The 18,122-nt window shown below is 40.4% G+C and overlaps 1 protein-coding gene across 10 annotated transcripts in view; it reads right to left on the bottom strand.

Annotated features, from left to right (window-relative positions):
- Positions 1-1,120: 1,120 nt before the first annotated feature.
- The window catches only part of LOC102975871 (zinc finger protein 345), a 67,344-nt gene continuing 50,342 nt past the window's right edge, over positions 1,121-18,122 (bottom strand). For 9 of the 10 annotated variants that reach the window (XM_028477451.2, XM_055078837.1, XM_055078838.1 and 6 more), the window contains one exon: positions 1,121-13,926. In XM_028477451.2, coding sequence (XP_028333252.1) covers positions 11,603-13,926 — 2,324 coding nt within the window. In that variant the 3' untranslated portion in view covers positions 1,121-11,602. Of the gene's footprint in view, positions 14,535-18,122 lie in introns of all 10 variants that reach the window. The other variant, XM_055078839.1, reaches the window with a different exon arrangement.

The raw sequence follows: 18,122 nt of genomic DNA, 5'->3' as shown, positions 1-18,122 counted from the left end.
AATCCTTTAAAAATCATTTGAAATATTATAAGTAACAAGAGATTATGGGTATGCATATATGCAATAAAAATTAAAAATCAATATTAATCTAGTAAGAAGTGTTCTCCTATTTAAAAATTTAAAGCAAATTTACTGAAATACAAACAAAAGTTTGAAAAACATTAAAACAAAGAAATGTGAAAGAAATGAAGAAAATTGAAAACCGTAAAAATTAAACCAGAAATTATAAAAACCACCTCTAAATAAAAATAGATATAAAGCAAGTTTCTATATAGAAAGGTTATTATGAATAAAAATATTAAAAGAGGTCATTTACTTTATGTATTTCAAACAAAATGCTAGTGTTTCAGAGCTTATTAGTTAAAGCTTACTTAAAGGGATAACAAAAGTATTTATTAGAAGAAATTATAAATATATCCAACAGCTTATTCTGGCAGAGAAAATCGTAGTGGGGTTAACAGTACATAGTAGTGAGCCTGGAAACACACCTTACTGATATGTACATATTGAATAATTTAAGGGGGCATATATATATTAAACTTGATTATCAATTTGGACAGAAAATATATAATGCAATGAAATATTAAAATGGATTAAAAATTGAGATGGAAAAAATATTCTCAAATTGAAAATAATTTAATCAAACCTACACGTGAAAAATCATATCTGTATGGATTGGGTAATAATTTTCTCAGTGATGGGACTTCCCTGGTGGTGCAGTGGTTAAGAATCCGCCTGCCAATGCAGGGGACACAGGTTCGAGCCCTGGTCCGGGAAGATTCCACATGCTGCAGAGCAACTAAGCCCGTGCACCACAACTACTGAGCCTGCACTCTAGAACCTGCGAGCCACAGCTACTGAGCCTGCACACCTAGAGCCTGTGTGCTCCACAACAAGAGAAGCCACCACAATGAGAAGCCCGCACACCACAACGAAGAGTAGCCCCCACTCACCGCAACTAGTGAAGCCCGCGCATAGCAACAAAGACCCAATGCAGCCATAAATAAATTAAATTAAAAATTTTTTCTCAGTATTTTAATTTATATAGCATTCTATAAAATTGAACAAAACTAGCAAATTTGTAGTACATTAAAAATACTAAATTAGGGGCTTCCCTGGTGGCGCAATGGTTGAGAGTCTGCTTGCCGATGCAGGGGACACGGGTTCGTGCCCCGGTCTGGGAAGATCCCACATGCCGCGGAGCGGCTAGGCCCGTGAGCCATGGCCGTTGAGCCTGTGCGTCCGGAGCCTCTGCTCCGCAACGGGAGAAGCCACAACAGTGAGAGGGCCGCGTACCGCAAAAAAAAACACAACAAAACAACAACAACAACTTAATTAGAGTAAGAGAATTATAAAAAGGAAAAAAATGGAAATAGTTTATATAAAACCTTTGAAATGAAGATCTCATCGGAGATCTTTCCAGACAGAGGAGGCAAAATATTATAATAATGAAGATATTATGTATATATAAAACATGCCGTCATACAAGATAACCTTTAGCTTTGAGATTCTTTACATCCCTGATTATCTTGCTCTTTGTATCTTACAATATTTTATTCACGTTTTTTAAGTGTGTCTTGCTTTCACGAAATCTGACAGGAAGTTTTAACACTTGCACTCATCAAAGACATCGTAGCAAAACACTCCTACAGATTCCATTTGCAAATCATGCTCCCAAAAGATAAAAAATGTATATCCAACAATTGACATAAATGTCCACTCAAAAACTGAATAAAACACAGTCTTCTTACTTTTCGTGGGGAGCAAAGCTCTTAGAATGGACATTGTGAGGCTCAATGTGTTTGGTCAGCAATAAGAGCAAGTATAATCCCGACAGGTTGTAGAAGAAACATGGAGAGATACTAGGCAGCCCTAAAGCAAGTAGATGAGGTGGCACCATGCCTCTTGGTCCCTCAGAATGCATCCCTTTTGTATCTGTCAGTATTTGTGTTGCAATCCCAGAAAGCAGATTGTTTTTCCCCATATAACGTTTCTTATTGAATTTTCTGAGATATGGTGTATTTCTTCTAAGAATATGACATGTATCTGGGAATAGTGCTTACTTACCAAATTTACATTTGTTGCCAGGATGGCCAAAATATCGGCATCTGTGTATGGGGTAAAAGAGGGCATCCAAACAAGAGATAAAGGTTTTTAATTCCACGATCTCATCTCCTTGCTGGGCAGTGATTATTATTTCATCTGTAAATGCAGTGGCAGTGTCTGCAAGGGGACTCAAGAATATCTCTGAAAAATAGTTGTAGAGTGAGCAAATTACAGAAAGTTATTAATGTTGATTAATGGAGTCATACATTAAGCACTGCGGAAATCACTAGAAGAGAAAAGGACTTGTGAAACCTGAGAATAGGTAAGTCTCAATGGGTGGTAGATGAAGGACACTGAGTCCTAAAATGTGAGAGAATTAAGTTGAGTCCATGGTTATGCTGGAGACTTGGCTAACATGAATTTCTTGTTTCCACAAAGTGTGAATCCTTTCCATTCATGACAATCCTGGGAAAACAAACTTGAGAAAAAGAAATAGTAAGATGAGAGCAGAAAGAGGTAGAAGAATGGAAGGAAAGCTGTGGCATCATGTTTTATTCCATCAATAATCATTTACTAAACATATCATCTGGCTCAGAGGCTCATCTAGATATCAGTTATACATCAGCAACCAAAGAAATGTGTTCTCATGCAGCCTTCAATCCAACTCTTTATTGAAGGAATAGTCAATAAATCACAAAGAAAATATTCTATATTATAGTAATTATAAGGTGACAGGTGGTGTGGAAATATAAAAGAGCAGCAATGAGGAATGCAAGCATGTGGAGTCTGAGGATTTCAGTAGGAAATAGAAGGGTCAGAGATGTTCTCATAGTGCACCTAATATTCGAGCAAATATTTAATGGAGAGGAGAGAGTGACAAGGATACATCAGAAAGATGTTCCATGGAGAAGAAATAGCCAGTATACTTTCCCAAGGGTAGTTGGTTGCCTGGAGTGCCAGACCACTCATAAGACCATTATGCCAGTTCCAGGGTGCTAGAGATATTTTCTGGTGTGTGTGTTTGTTTTGTTTAGTTTAATTTTTATTGGAGTATGCTTTACAATGTTGTGTTAGCCTCCACTGACAACAAAATGAATAATCCATACACCGATATCCCCTCCCTTTTGGACGTCCCTCCCATTTAGGTTACCACAGTGCATTAGGTAGAGTTCCCTGTGCTATACAGTATGTTCCCATCAGTTGTCTATTTTATACATAGTATCAATAATGTATATGTGTCAATCTGTCCCCCAATTCCTCCCTCCCCACCCCTTTTCCCCTTGGTATCCATACATTTGTTCTCTATGTCTATGTCTCTATTTCTGCTTTGCAAATAACATCTATACCATCTTTCTAGATTCCACATATATATGTTATTATACAATATTTGCTTTTCTGACTTACTTCACTCTGTAGGACACTCTCTAGGTCCATCCATGTCTCTAAAAATGACCCAATTTCATTCCTTTTTATGGCTGAGGTGGTGTGTTTTAATATACTGTAAAATACAGTAAAAATATGTTAGTCTCTACCACTAGTTCCTGGCACAGAGCTCCTAAAACCCTTCTGATTTCCTAAGTGATAAGAGCAGTAAGAGCATCTTTTGTTCTAATATTTGGTCTTTGACCACAGTTCCTGCCACCAAGCTCTGAAATCCCTTGGAATTTCATTTTATTTATTTTTCTTCTCTGACTGCTACGGCTAGGACTTCCAAAACTATGTTGAATAAAAGTGGCAAGAGTGGGCATCCTTGTCTTCAATTAAATGCTTTCAGCTTTTCACTGTTGAGTATGATACCAGTTGTGGGTTTATCATATATGGCCTTTATCATGTTGACATATGTATCCTCTATGCCCATTTTCTAGAGAGTTTTTATCATAATGGGTGTTGAATTTTGTCAAAAGCTTTTTCTGCATTCTATTGAGATGATCATATGATTTTTATTCTTCAATTTGTTAATGTGGTATATATCACATTGATTGATTTGTGGATATCCAACCATCCTTGCATCCTTGGAATAAATCCCACTTGATGATGGTGTATGATCCTTTTAATGTATTGTTGGATTTGGTTTGCTAATATTTTGTTAAGGATTTTTGCATATATATTCATCAGTGATATTGGCCTGTAATTTTCTTTTTTTGTGATATCTTTGTCTTGTTTTGGTATTATAGTGAGGCTGGCCTTGTAGAATGAGTTCAAAAGTGTTCCTGCTGTAAGTTTTTGGGAATAGTTTGAGAAGCATAGGTTTTAACTCTTCTCTGAACTTCTGGTAGAATTCATCTGTGAAGCCATCTGGTCCTGAACTTTTGTTTGTTGGTAGTTTTTTAAAATTGCTGATTCAATTTCATTACTGGTTAATTGGTCCATTCATATTTTCTATTTTTTCCTTGTTCAGTCTTGAGAGAGTGTACATTCTAGGAATTCGTCCATTTCTTCTAGGTTGTCCATTTTATTGGCATATAGTTGTTGATATTAATCTCACAATCCTTTGTACTTCTGTTGTGTCAATTGAAACTTCTGCTTCTTCATTTCTGATTTTATGGATTTTGGCCCTCTTTTTTCCTTGATGAGTGTGGCTAAAGATTTATCAATTTTATTTTTCTTTTCTAAGAAACTTCTCTGACCATAACTTTTCCTACTTGTCAAGTATCTTTTTCGACCACAATGCTATGAGACTAGAAATCAACTACAAGAAAAAGAAAAAAAACTGCAAAAAACACAAACACATGGAGACTAAATAATATGCTGCTAACAACCAATGGATCACTGAAGAAGTCAAAGAAATTAAAAAAAATCAGGAGTTCCCTAGTGGCCTAGTGGTTAGGATTCCAGGCTTTCACTGCTGTGGCCTGGGTTCAATCACTGGTCGGGAAACTGAGATCCCTCAAGCTGCCCAGCGTGGCCAAAAAAAAAAAAAAAAATCTATAGGCAAATGAAAACAAAAACACAACAATCCAAAATCTACGGGATATAGCAAAAGCAGTCCAAAGTGGGAAGTTTATAGTGATACAAGCCTACCTCAGGAAAACAAGAAAAATCTCAAATAACCTAAACTTACACCTAAAGGAACTAGAAAAAGAACAAAACCCAAATTTAGTAGAAGAAAGACATAGAGACTAAAAAAAAGAGGAAAAGGTCAATGAAACTGAAATTTTGTCAGTTTCTTAACAACAAAAAATTCACCTACCATCTGACTCAGGAATTATACTCACAAATCTTAGTTCAAAATAAATGAAACACATTTCCACATGAAGACCAGCTATAAATGTCTGTAGCAGCTTTATCTTTAACATCCCCAAGCTGTAAACAACTATCAACAACAAGTGAATTGAGACAGGTGAATGGCATGTAACTGATATCCAGCTGATCCAACTGGGGACCCAGGTTGGCTGTCTCTGGCATCTGTACTATTGAACTACAACACTTCACAACACTGCTATATAAGGTGCCAAGTTCAGGCATGTTGATAATGAGGATAATGATGATGATGATGGTGGTATCAACAGGAGCAGTGATGGCAACAGTGATCATACCTCAGACCTGCACAGTCAGGAAGTAACAGACTGGTCTGTTTTCATACATGAACCCATTTAAACAAACAATAATACTGTGACATGAATACCATACTACCCCATTCTGTCAAGGAGGACTCTAAGGCAGGGAGAGGTTCAGAAACTTGCCTGGGGCCATACAGCCTGTGAGAAGCAGAGCTGGGATTCTCACCAGGAGCTCTGGCTCTAGGACTAGGCCTCCTGAGTGCTACACTAAGGAGGAAACAGTGCACAGCCCTGTGTGGGGCCAGCATTCTTGGAGAAGGTAGCCATGTGAGGGGGAGGTGATCTGGAGTATTTAATCCTCGAGAAAGGGGAATCTGTGTGAGGGGATGACTTGGTCATTCCCAGATTTTGGTATTTCATGGACTTGTAAAATTTTTTTAAAAATCCGAAAATCTACATGGTGATTTGGTGCAGAAAGGACATCAACTATCATCTACACTCAGTCTCCTTTTTTTTTTTTTTTTTTTTTTTTTTTTTTTTTTTTTTGCGGTACGCGGGCCTCTCACTGTTGTGGCCTCTCCTGTTGCCAAGCACAGGCTCCAGACGTGGAGGCTCAGCGGCCATGACTCACGGGCCCAGCCGCTCCGCGGCATGTGGGATCTTCCCGGACCGGGGCACGAACCCGTATCCCCTGCATCGGCAGGCGGACTCTCAACCACTACGCCACCAGGGAAGCCCGACATTTCATTTTTTAAAAGGACTTTTAGGGAATTCCCTAGCGATCCAGTGGTTAGGCCTCTGTGCTCCCACTGCAGGGGGCAGGGGTTCAACCCCTGGTCTGGTCTGGGAACTAAGATCTTGCATGCCGTGCAGCGTGGCCACAAAAAGGACTTTTAGCAGCAAAGAAAGCACAGGTTGCCACCTCATAAAGAAGGCACATCTTCTACACTGAATAACTTGAGGTTTCTGAGGGACTCACTCAGTGGCTGTAATTTCCTTACTTTGCAGAGGCAGGATGTTGGAATTCAAGGAATGCAGTCTGAACAGTGCCTGCAACAAACCTGACACCTGGTCCGTGCTTACGGGAACTTGGCTGTGGCCAGTGTTACAATTCTCTTTTAAATGACCTACAGTTTATTTTTCTTATATAGATTGCATCTTAAAAAGAGTATTTGTATCTCTCTGCTAATTGGGAAAACCAGTTTGACTTGGGACAAGTGGAAGTTTACCATGAAAATACAATGAAATCAAAATAATGCTCTGAAGTCCCAGGGACCTCATGGGGTATGCTCACGGGTGCCTCCGCTATTAAAAAGGGATATTAGTTTCATGTCCCTGTTCGGGCACCAAAAGGGGGAGGGGGATATTAGTAACAGTGGGCAATAGAGATCTAGCAATATACCAAGAAGACTTTCTCCTGACAGCAGCAAGGGAAACAGCAGGGAAAAAGAATTGCTTTCTCAGGGTGTCCAGGCATTCCACTTGATATAGGATCTGTGCACCCTCTAAAATCATCTCCTGAAGCAGCACAGGAGCATGGTCCAGGCCTTAAGAAACAAGGGACAATGGTGTAGCATTCAGGAGCTACTCCCACCTTTTTTTTTTTGGCCGTGCTGCGCGGCATGTGGGATAGTACTTCGCCGACCAGGGATCGAACCAGTGCCCCCTTCATTGGAAGTGTTAAGTTTTAACTATTGGACCACCAGGAAAGTCACCAGGAGCCTGTTTTAACTGGGATTGTATGGTTTAAGAAGATACCCTGGATGAACTAATGGCAAATGGTTCTCAAGAAGTACTGCCTGACTCACCCTCTTCTCTGAAGCAGCCTATCACCCATGACCCTGCTAACTGGACCGAGGGACACATGACCCAACCAGGCTAGGCTAGTCAGTTCCCCTTCTGTAGAATCTGGAGTGGGGACCTCAGATGAGGTTAGAGTGTGCTGGGCACTCAGGTGAGGACTTGTGTTTTTTACCAAAAGACGCTTGGTGCAGACAGAAAGGTTGGAATAGAGGATGTCGGTCCAGAACATGGTGAGGAGTGCAGGGAAGAAGGACGGTGCGTGCCAGTGGTCTTCTCAATCAGCCAGTCCTGGACAGAGAGGACAGAACCAAATAGGCAGCAGGTCCATGAATGGAGCAGAGGTGAGCTGTTACCCAGTGAGACCAGGAGCCCAAAGGTCTCCATTATCACCTCCTAGTACCAGGTCCTCTGGGCTGGGCTGTCTCTACTCCTCCAGGATGAAGGTTACAAACACCTGAAAAAGTCAAACTTCATATTGGGATGTTAGATGGCATCAGAGGCTGTCACTCAGTCGCTGATGAAGGTGGAGAGACCCAGCCCTGAATCACTGATTCTTGAGGGTTAAGCTCTGTGCTGTGCTCAAAGGGGAGGAAGGTGCGGCCTTTGGACATAATGCAATTGCAGCTGAGAGAAAAACCTCCCATGGGGGAAGCCACTGGCAATGACAGACAAGGGCATTCCTGTGAGAACTGTGAGGGCAGGTGGTAAGTGGGGAAATGGTCATGTTGATAATTCCAACAAAGGTAACAGCAGCTGAGACTCCTTGGAACTCTGTGCGTGCCTGCCCAGGGATGAGTGCTTCACGTGCTGACGTAAAGGGATTAAACATCCCCAGCTCTGGAACTAGACTTAGAGGTATGAATCCAGCATCTTGAATCAGACACTTGTCCATTGTGACCTTGGGGAACCCACAACATCATTCTGACCCTGGATTTCCCCAGCAGTACAATAATAGTTCCCACTTTCTTGGGTTGTTGTGAGAATTAAAGAGAATATGTTCATAAAGCAAACCCTGGAATCCTGGCACCGTTAGGTACTCAGTGTTTTGTTACTTTTATTAATCCTCACAGGGACCAAGGTAAGTGCCTCATCACCTCCATGTCAGTCAGCAAACTGAGGCTCAGGGAGCTCTAGCAAGTTGCCCAGATTCCCAGGTGGGGAACCCACACTGAGATGTCAGTGCTCTGCAGCCTCTGCCTCCTTGCGGGTGGGTGGGGTGGGTGGGTAAGTGGCTTCTGAGAAGCCCCATTTCTTTCCCAAATGTACCCGGGGACTTAGGGGAAAATGAGGGGTGCCTGGCCAGGGAATGTCACGGCAGGCAGAGGCTAGTGCTGCCTAGGTCCAATGAGGTTGCAGGTATAGCCATGGCACAGCAAATGGGCATTTCAGCTCTTCACCTCCCACAGCTCATTGGTAGAGCCACACGTTATACCTGTTTTACAAAGGGGGAAACTGAGGCCCAGAGTGGGTGGTCATTTGCCTGTGAGTCACAATGATATTTTGGGATATTTGGGATCAGGATTCAAACACAGGCTGCCTGACCCAGAGCTTGGGGAGTCTGATTACTGCCCTATTTCCAGTCCTGCTAGGCTTTGGGACTCAAAAAACACCCTGTTCATCCTGATGCCATCTTGTCTCCCTCCCCAAGAGTTCTGCTCCAACCCATGATAGACCCATGACAGACCAAGCAAATGGGCGAACACTACTAAGCAAGGGTTTGTGGTATTATTAAATGTCTGGACTTTAGAAAGTGATGGAGAGTACATTAATAACACAGATTAAAATTAAAAGTATTTGTGTCCATTACATTGCACATAGCATAAAAAATTGAAAAAATTAGAATATATTATTCCAGTATTAAAAACAATTATTCCATAAATTAAAAAGTCACAAAATGAGTGAAATTCCACTACAACTTGGCTGTTTCACTGTTCTTTTGTGAAAGGAAGAAAATAGCCAAAATTCATAGAATAGGCAGAAGATATGAACATTTCACTAAAGAAACAGAGGTAGCAAATATGCATCTGAAGAAATGCTCATCATGAATCTTTAGGGAAATGCAAATAAAACAACAGTTAGATAGCTGGGCAAACTTACAAAAAGGGTTAAAATTAAGAATGATTGACTATAAAAAAATACAAATAATAAAAAAAAGAAATACACATTCCCAATAAAAAAATTAATATCCTGGAATGTTATCTTTTATCCCATTTATGTAGAAAGACACATATGTACAATACAATAAAGTGACAACTTTTGTTAAAAAAAAAAAAAAAGAATGATTGAACAAACTAAGTATTCACCAGGATGTGGAAGAAATGGAGCTCTCATACACTGCTGGTAAGAATGAAAAAAATGGGAATTCCCTGGCAGTCCAGTGGTTAGGACTCAGCACTTTCACTGATGAGGCCTGGTTGGGAAACTAAGATCCCACAAGCTGTGCAGCGTGGCCAGAAAAAACAAAAAAAACAAACAAAAAAAAAAAAAAAGAAAAAGGTATAATTAGTTCAGATCACAATTTGCTAGTTTGTTTAAGTTAGCCATTCACCTACCCTATGACTCAAACTTTGCACTCTGAGTTACTGAAGATAAACATATATCCATATAAAAACTTATACACAAAAGTTTGTACCAGCTTTTTTTCCCAATAGTCAAAAATTAGAAAAACCCCAAATGTCCATAAGCAAACGAATGGATAAATAGTGGTATATTCAAAGATAAGAATGTTTCTTAGAAAAAAAAGTATGAGCTGCTTATATATCATTGATGACTCTCCAAGTATTTATGCAACATAAATAAAAGCAGGAAAAAGAGTAAATACTTTGATTCCCATCACATGAATTCTAGAAAATGGAAAGTTTTATATTATAATGGAAAGTAAATCAATGGTTACTTGAAGGGGTGTGAGGGGCAAGGAGAGAGAGATTATAAAAGGTTATGAGATAAATATACAGTAACAGATACAGTCATTACCATGACTACAATGATGGTTTCAGTTCCATATATATGTCAGAGCTATCTGATAACAAATAGCTTTTGCAATGTTTCAAGATAAAAAAAAAACCTCTATGTCCAACTGTTTTGGGAAAATAGGTTTGGCAATCCTACATTCATTCCACTTTGTCATGCCCTCTGGGGGTCGGTCTTACCTCAAAGACAGCAAATACAGTGAGCAATGACTTTCCACCAGAGTCAACAGGAATGCGGCCTGGGTCACAAGAGACACACCTGTGGACTACAGATTCTCCTTTTCCCTCTTTTTTTTTTTAAAAAATCTGCCTGGCTCTTTGTAAGACCTGGGGAAGAGAGTTCCCTCAGCATTGCTGATGTCCCCTGTGAACAAGGGAAAAAATTCATGCTGCTCCCAGAAGCAGTTGAGGTTGTCACACTTGAACCCTCCTCAGGGTGCCCTCTGAGTCTCCTAAAACTCATAGCATCCAGGCCTCAAATGAGGACAAGAAAGACCTGCAGTCTTTCCTAGGAGGCCACGGGCAGAAATGCAAATTTGGCAAAAACTAGTAAGTTAATTTCTGCCTCTGTAATGTCTCCTCTGAGGCATAGAAAGTTTGATACCCCCATAAAAGTTGCTCACCCCTTCATGCTTGTAGAGCCCAAATCTGTTTATAACCTACCCTACTTGGTAAATAGAATGTCCAAGATTAAAGAGGACTTAAACAGTAAGGTCTTTGTTACTGTTCAAACCAAAGCAATGTTCTGGCAGATCTGCCAGCAATGGCTGGCAGTTCTTTAGCTGGTGACTCCCAAGCTAGAAAAATTCATCACAAGTATCTTGAGACCAACGTGTCCCTGAAAATGGTAATCCTTCTCTGCAAGCTGCCAGATGAACTCATATGATGTTCTCTGGGCCAACAGTAGGTCAGGCCAATGCCCAAGCTGGTCAGAAAGGGAATGAGGACATCCTAAAGGTTCAGGCTATTCCTAATTTCCTCCCACAAATGAGAGAACAGAGTTGGCTTCCCTGAGCACGCTGCAGTAGTGACTGATGCACACTGTGGGGACATGCCAGGTTATAGAGGTGAAATGGATCTGGCTACAGAAAGTGGCAGTGACATAAATCTATCAAGAGCCCTGGGTAGGTTAGAGAGTGCAACACAGTCACACATGCTTCCCACATAACTGAAAATTATGAGGAATCTCTATTCCTGATGTTTGGATGCATGGGACAACTAGTGCCTCACAGTTTCATCCAATGTCATTACACTGAACAAGGAAATTACACATTTCTTACACATTTAAGGCCTTTCTCCAGTGTGAACTCGCTGGTGCTGAGAGAGGTTAGATTTTCGGCTAAAAGACTTCCCACATTCACTGCAGTCATAAGGCTTTTCTCCTGTGTGAACTCTCTGATGATAATGAAGGGTGGAACGAGAGGTAAAAGATTTCCCACATTCACTACACTCATAAGGCCTTTCTCCTGTGTGAACTCTCCGGTGAATAATGAGGTGAATTCTTTGGGTAAAGGACTTCCCACAGTCACTACATGCATGAGGCCTTTCTCCTGTGTGAACTCTCCGATGGCGAATCAGTATAGAGCTATTGGTAAAAGATTTCCCACAGTCACTGCACTTATAAGGCCTTTCTCCAGTGTGAACTCTCTGATGATAGCCAAGGGCAGAGACAGAAGTAAAAGATTTCTCACATTCACTGCACTCATAAGGCCTTTCTCCAGTGTGAACTCTCCGGTGTTTAGAGAGGTATGAATTCTGGCTAAAGGATCTCCCACAATCACTACATTCATAAGGCTTTTCTCCAGTGTGAACTCTCTGGTGTTGATTCAATTGGGAACTGTCCCTAAAAGATTTACCACATTCACTGCAGTCAAAAGGCCTTTCTCCTGTGTGAACTCTCTGATGACAACGGAGGGCAGAGCTAGAGGTAAAAGATTTCTCACATTCGCTGCACTCATAAGGCCTTTCTCCAATGTGAATTTTCTGATGATAACGAAGGGCGGAACCAGAGGTAAAAGATTTTCCACATTCACTGCACTCATAAGGTCTTTCTCCTGTGTGAACTCTCTGGTGTATGTTGAGATGATTTCTTTGGGTAAAGGATTTCCCACATTCACTGCACTCATAAGGCCTTTCTCCTGTGTGAACTCTACGGTGTCGAATGAGTATCGGTCCATTGGTAAAGGATTTCCCACATTCACTGCACTCATAAGGTTTTTCTCCTGTGTGAACTCTCTGATGATAACAGAGGGCGGAACCAGAGGTAAAAGATTTCCCACATTCACTACATTCATAAGGCCTTTCTCCAGTGTGAACTCTCTGGTGTTGAGACAGGTAAGATTTGTGGCTAAAGGATTTCCCACATTCACTGCACTCATAAGGCCTTTCTCCTGTGTGAACTCTTCGGTGTATAATGAGGTGATTTATTTGGGTAAAAGACTTTCCACAATCAGTACACTCATATGGCCTTTCTCCTGTGTGAATTCTCTGATGATAACGTAGGCCAGAGCTAGAGGTAAAAGACTTCCCACATTCCCCACATTTATAAGGCTTTTCTCCAGTGTGAACTCTCTGATGATAACGGAGGGCGGAGCTAGAAGTAAAGGATTTCCCACATTCATTGCACTCATAAGGTCTTTCTCCTGTGTGAACCCTCCAGTGTTCAATGAGGTCAGATTTTCGTCTAAAGGACTTGCTACATTCAGTGCACTCATAACTCATTTCTCCAGTGTGAACTGTCTGTTGTTGAAAAACGATGGAGCTATGGCTAAAAGATTGTGCACACTGATGGCAAATGTGGCAATTTTCTCCAGTGTGACTCGTCTGAGGATAAATGAGGACAAATTCTTGGCTAAAGGATTTCTCACATTTGCTGCACTTGTACTGCCTTGCCCCAGTATGAATTCTTCGATGTTGAATGAGGGCTGAGCTTCCCCTAAAAGATTTTCCACAGTCGCCACAGTCATAAAGCCTGTCACCAGTGTGAACTCTCTGGTGCACAACAAATGAGGATTTATACTTGAATGTTTTCCCACATTCACTGCACATAAAACACTGTCTTTCAGTGTAGACACTCTGGGCCTGAACAAGTGTGTGTTTGGGGCTGAAGGCTTTCTTGCATTCTCCCCTGGTGCAATGACTTTTTCTGCTTTGTAAAGTTCCCATGCAGTGGGTGGCTGTGTTTGGCTTTTCCCCAGTGTGAATAGTCTGTTGATTCAGATGTCCTGAGGTGGCTAGGAAGTCCTCTGCAACTTTCTTGCAGGTAAAAGGCTCCCATGACACATGGAAATTGCTGCTCTGCACAAATGAGGCCCTGTCCACACCGATTATGAACGGTTTTTCTTGCATGTATTGCTCCTGGTGCTGCTGAGTGTCTGCACTGAAATAAAATCCTTTTGCACATGCCCTACACTTGAATAGTTTCTGGCTGTGTTGTGTTCCCTGCTGCTCAGTCAAATGGAAAATGTCTCTCAAGACTGGACCACACATCTCACAGGGGTGAGTCTTCTGGGAAGATGAAGGTTCCTTGGAAGTCCTGACCTGTGACATTACCACAGAAACACTCTGTTCAAAGGATGCCTCAACATACTCTTCTCCACTCCAGAAACCTGAATGCAAAGAAACACTGATGAGGTACACATTCACTTTATTGGAAGGGGCAACCCAACCATAAACATGCAAATGAAACAAAAAAAGAGTAGGGATAATTATACTATGTCAGAAAAGACAGACTTTAAGTAAATAGACAAAGGAGATCATTAAATAATGATAAAGCAGTCAATTCATCAAGAGGATAAAACAATTACAAGTATATTTCCACCCAATATTGGAACACCTGAATATATTAAGCAAATACAAACAAATCTGAAGGCAGAAAAAGACAGCAGTGCAGTAATATTAGGGGTCCAATGTCCCACTCCGAATAAGAAAACGTTGGTCTTGAACTGCACCTAAGACCAAATGGACCTAACAGACACGTACAAAAGATGCCATCCAACTATAGCAGAATACACATTCTTCTCAAGTACACAGAGAACACTCTCTAGGATAGATCACATGGTTAGGTCACAAAACAAGTATTAACAAATTTAAGAAGATGGAAAACATATTAAATATCTTTTCCAACCACAATGGTACAAAACTAGAAATCATTAACAGGAGGAAAGCTGGAAAATTCACGAATGTGTAGAATTTAAATGACACACTCCTGAACGACCTATAGGTTAAATAAGAAATAATTTAAAAGAAACATATTCAAACAAATGTAAATGGAAACATAACACACCAAAACTTATGGGATGCAGTAAAAGCAATTGTAAGAGGATAGTTTATAGCAATAAATGACTACATTAAGAAAAAAGAATGATCTCTAATAAACAACCTAACTCTATATCTCAAGTTATGAGAAAAAGAACAAACTAAAGTTAAAGTTAGCAGAAATAAAACAAATAATAAAGATCAGAGCAGAAATAAATGAAATAGAGACTAGAAAAATGACAGAAAACACCAATAAAACTAAGAGGCGCTTTTTTTTTTTAAACTTTTTATTTTGTTTTTTTGGCCACTCTGCATGGCTTCTGGGATCTTAGTTCCCTGACCAGGCATCGAACCTGGACCCCCTGCAGTGGAAGTGCAGAGTCCTAACCACTGATCACCAGGGAAGTCTCAAGAGTTGGTTTTTTTGAAAAGATAAATTGACAAGCCTTTAGCTAGATTATGAAAAAAAGAGAGACGACTCAAAATCAGAAATGAAAGAGGAGACATAAAAATTGATACTGCAGGAATACAATCAATCAGAAGAAACTAGAATGAACAATTATTTGCCAACAAATTGGATAACTCAGAAGAAATGAATAAAACTCCTATAAACATAAAACCTACCAAAATAAAATCGTGAAGAAATAGGAAATCTGAATTAACCTATAACTGGTAAGCAGATTGAATCACTAATAAAAAAATCTCCCAATAAAGTAAAGCCCAGGACTAGACAAAATCACTGGGGATTCTACTAAATATTTAAAACATTAATATCAATCCTTCTCAAAGTCTTCCAAAAAATTGAAGCAGGAACACTTCCAAGCTCATTTTATGAGACCAGCATTACTCTGATATCAAAGCCATTTAAGAAGAACACAACAGAAGAAAATTAAGGTCAGTATCCCTGATGAGGATGTCCCTGGTGGCACAGTGATTAAGAATCCGCCTGCCAATGCACAGGACACAGGTTCGAGCCCTGGTCCGGGTAGATTCCACATGCTGCGGAGCAACTAAGCCCACGCGCTCTAGAGCCTGCGAGCCACAACTACTGAACCCGTGTGCTGCAACTACTGAGGCCTGCGTGCCTAGAGCCCACGCTCTGCAACAAGGGAAGCCACCACAATGAGAAGCATGTGCACCACAACGAAGAGGAGCCCCCACTCGCTGCAACTAGAGAAAGCCCACACACAGCAACGAAGATCCAACAAAGCCAAAAATAAATAAATAAGTAAATTTTTTAAAAAATCCCTGATGAATATAGATGCAAAAATCCTCAACCAAATACTTGCAAACCAAATCCAACAGCACATTTACAGGATCATACCTCACAATCAAGTAGAATTTATCCCTGGGATGCAAAGATGGTTCAACATCATGTGCAAATCAATAAATGTGATACACCACATTATCAGAACGAAGGATAAAAATCATAATCATATGAATAGATGCTGAAAAGCCATTTTAAAATTCAATATCCATTAATGATAAAAACTCTCAACAAGTTAGGTATAGAAGGGGGACTTCCCTGGTAGTCCAGTGGTTAAGAATCCACCTTCCAATGCAAGAGACACGGGTTCGGTCCTGGGTCGGGGAACTAAGCCCATGCACCGCAACTACTCAGCCCATGCACTGCAACTACTCAGCCCACACACTGCAACTACTGAGCCCACACGCTCTGCAGCCCGCCCGCCACAACTAGAGAGCCCATGTACCATAACTACTGAGCCCACGTGCTCTGGAGCCCGCATGCCATAACTAGAGAGCCTGTGTGCCGCAACTAGTGAGCCCATGCGCTCTAACTAGAGGGCCTGCAGGTCACAGCTACTGAGCCCGCACACCACAACTAGAGAGAAGCCTGTGCACCACAACTAAAAGATCCTGCGCACCACAACTAAGACCAGACACAGCCGAATTAATTATTTTTTTTTAAAAAAGCTAGGTATAGAAGGAATGTACTTCAACACGTCTGACAAGCCCATACCTAACATCATATTGAACATTCAAAAGCTAAAAGGTTTTCCTCTAACATCAGGAACAAGACAAGGATGCCTACCCTATCCATTTTTATTCAACATAATACAGGAAGCCCCACCCAGAGTAAGTAGAGAAGAAAAAGAAAGAAAAGGCATTCAAATTGGACTGGAAGAAGGAAAAGTGTTTGCTTGCAGATAACGCACTCTTATATGGAGAAAACCCCAAAATTCCACCCTAACAAATGAATTCAGTAAAGTTGCAGGATAAAAAGAACCAATATACAAATTTGAGTTGCATTTATATACACTAATAAAAAACTGTCTGAAAAGAAAATTAAGAAAACAATCTTATTTTAAATAGCATCAAAAGAATAAGATAGGAACAAATTTAACTTAGGGGATGAAAGATTTAAATTCTGAAAATCCTAAGACAAAGATGAAAGAAACTGAAGAAGACACAAATAAATGGAAAGATATCCAGTATTCTTGGATTGGAAAAATTAATATTGTTAATTTTACCAAGAGCAATTTACAGATTGAAAACAATCCATATCAAAATTCCAATGCCATTTTCCACAGAAATAGAATAAACAATCCTAAAATTTGTATGGAACCATGAAAAATCCCAAATAGCCAAAACAATCTTGAAAAAGGACAAAGCCAAAGGCATCACACTTCCTGATTTCAAAATATTACAATGCTATGGTAATTAATACATTATGGTACTGGCATAAAAACAGACACATAGACCAACTGAACAGAATACAGAGCCCAGAAATAAACTCACACATATATGGTCAACTCATCTTTGATAGGCACAACAAGAACACACAATGGAGAAAGGACAGCTTCTTCCAAAAACGGTGATGGAGACACTGGTTATCCACATGCAAAAAAAATGAAACTAGAGCCTTATCTCACGCCACTCACAAAAATTAACTTGAATTGGACTAAAATTTTTAAACATAAACCCTGAAAGTGTAAAATTTTTGGAAGAAAATACAGAGAAAAAGTTCCTTGACATTGGTTTTGGCAATGATTTTTTTCGATGACACCAATAGCACAAGCAATGAAAGCAAAGATAAACAAGTGGGACTATATCAAATAGAAAAGCTTCCTTTTTTTTTTTTTTTTTTTTTTTTCTTTTTGTGGTACGTGGGCCTCTCACTGTTGTGGCCTCTCTCGTTGCGGAGCACAGGCTCCGGACGTGCAGGCTCAGCGGCCATGGCTCACGGGCCCAGCCGCTCCGTGGCACATGGGATCCTCCCAGACAGGGGCACGAACCCATGTCCCCTGCATCGGCAGGCGAACTCACAACCACTGCGCCACCAGGAAAGCCCTGGAAAAGCTTCTTTATAGCAAGGGAAACAAAACGAAAACACAACCTAAGGAAAAGGAGAAAATACTTGCAAAGGATTTATCTGATAAGGGGTTAATATCCAGAAAATATCAGAACTCATACAATTCAATAAAAAGCTAAAGAATCCAATTAAAAATGGGCAAAAGGACCTGAACAGATATTTATCCAAAACATACAAATGATCAACAGGTATATGAAAAGGTGCTCAACATCA

This window comes from Physeter macrocephalus, chromosome 17, assembly GCF_002837175.3.
Source record: "Physeter macrocephalus isolate SW-GA chromosome 17, ASM283717v5, whole genome shotgun sequence".
In the NCBI taxonomy this organism is placed as follows: Eukaryota; Metazoa; Chordata; class Mammalia; order Artiodactyla; family Physeteridae; genus Physeter; species Physeter macrocephalus.
The sequence above is the reverse complement of the archived record's forward strand: the minus strand, read 5'-3'. Positions and strand labels throughout refer to the sequence as shown.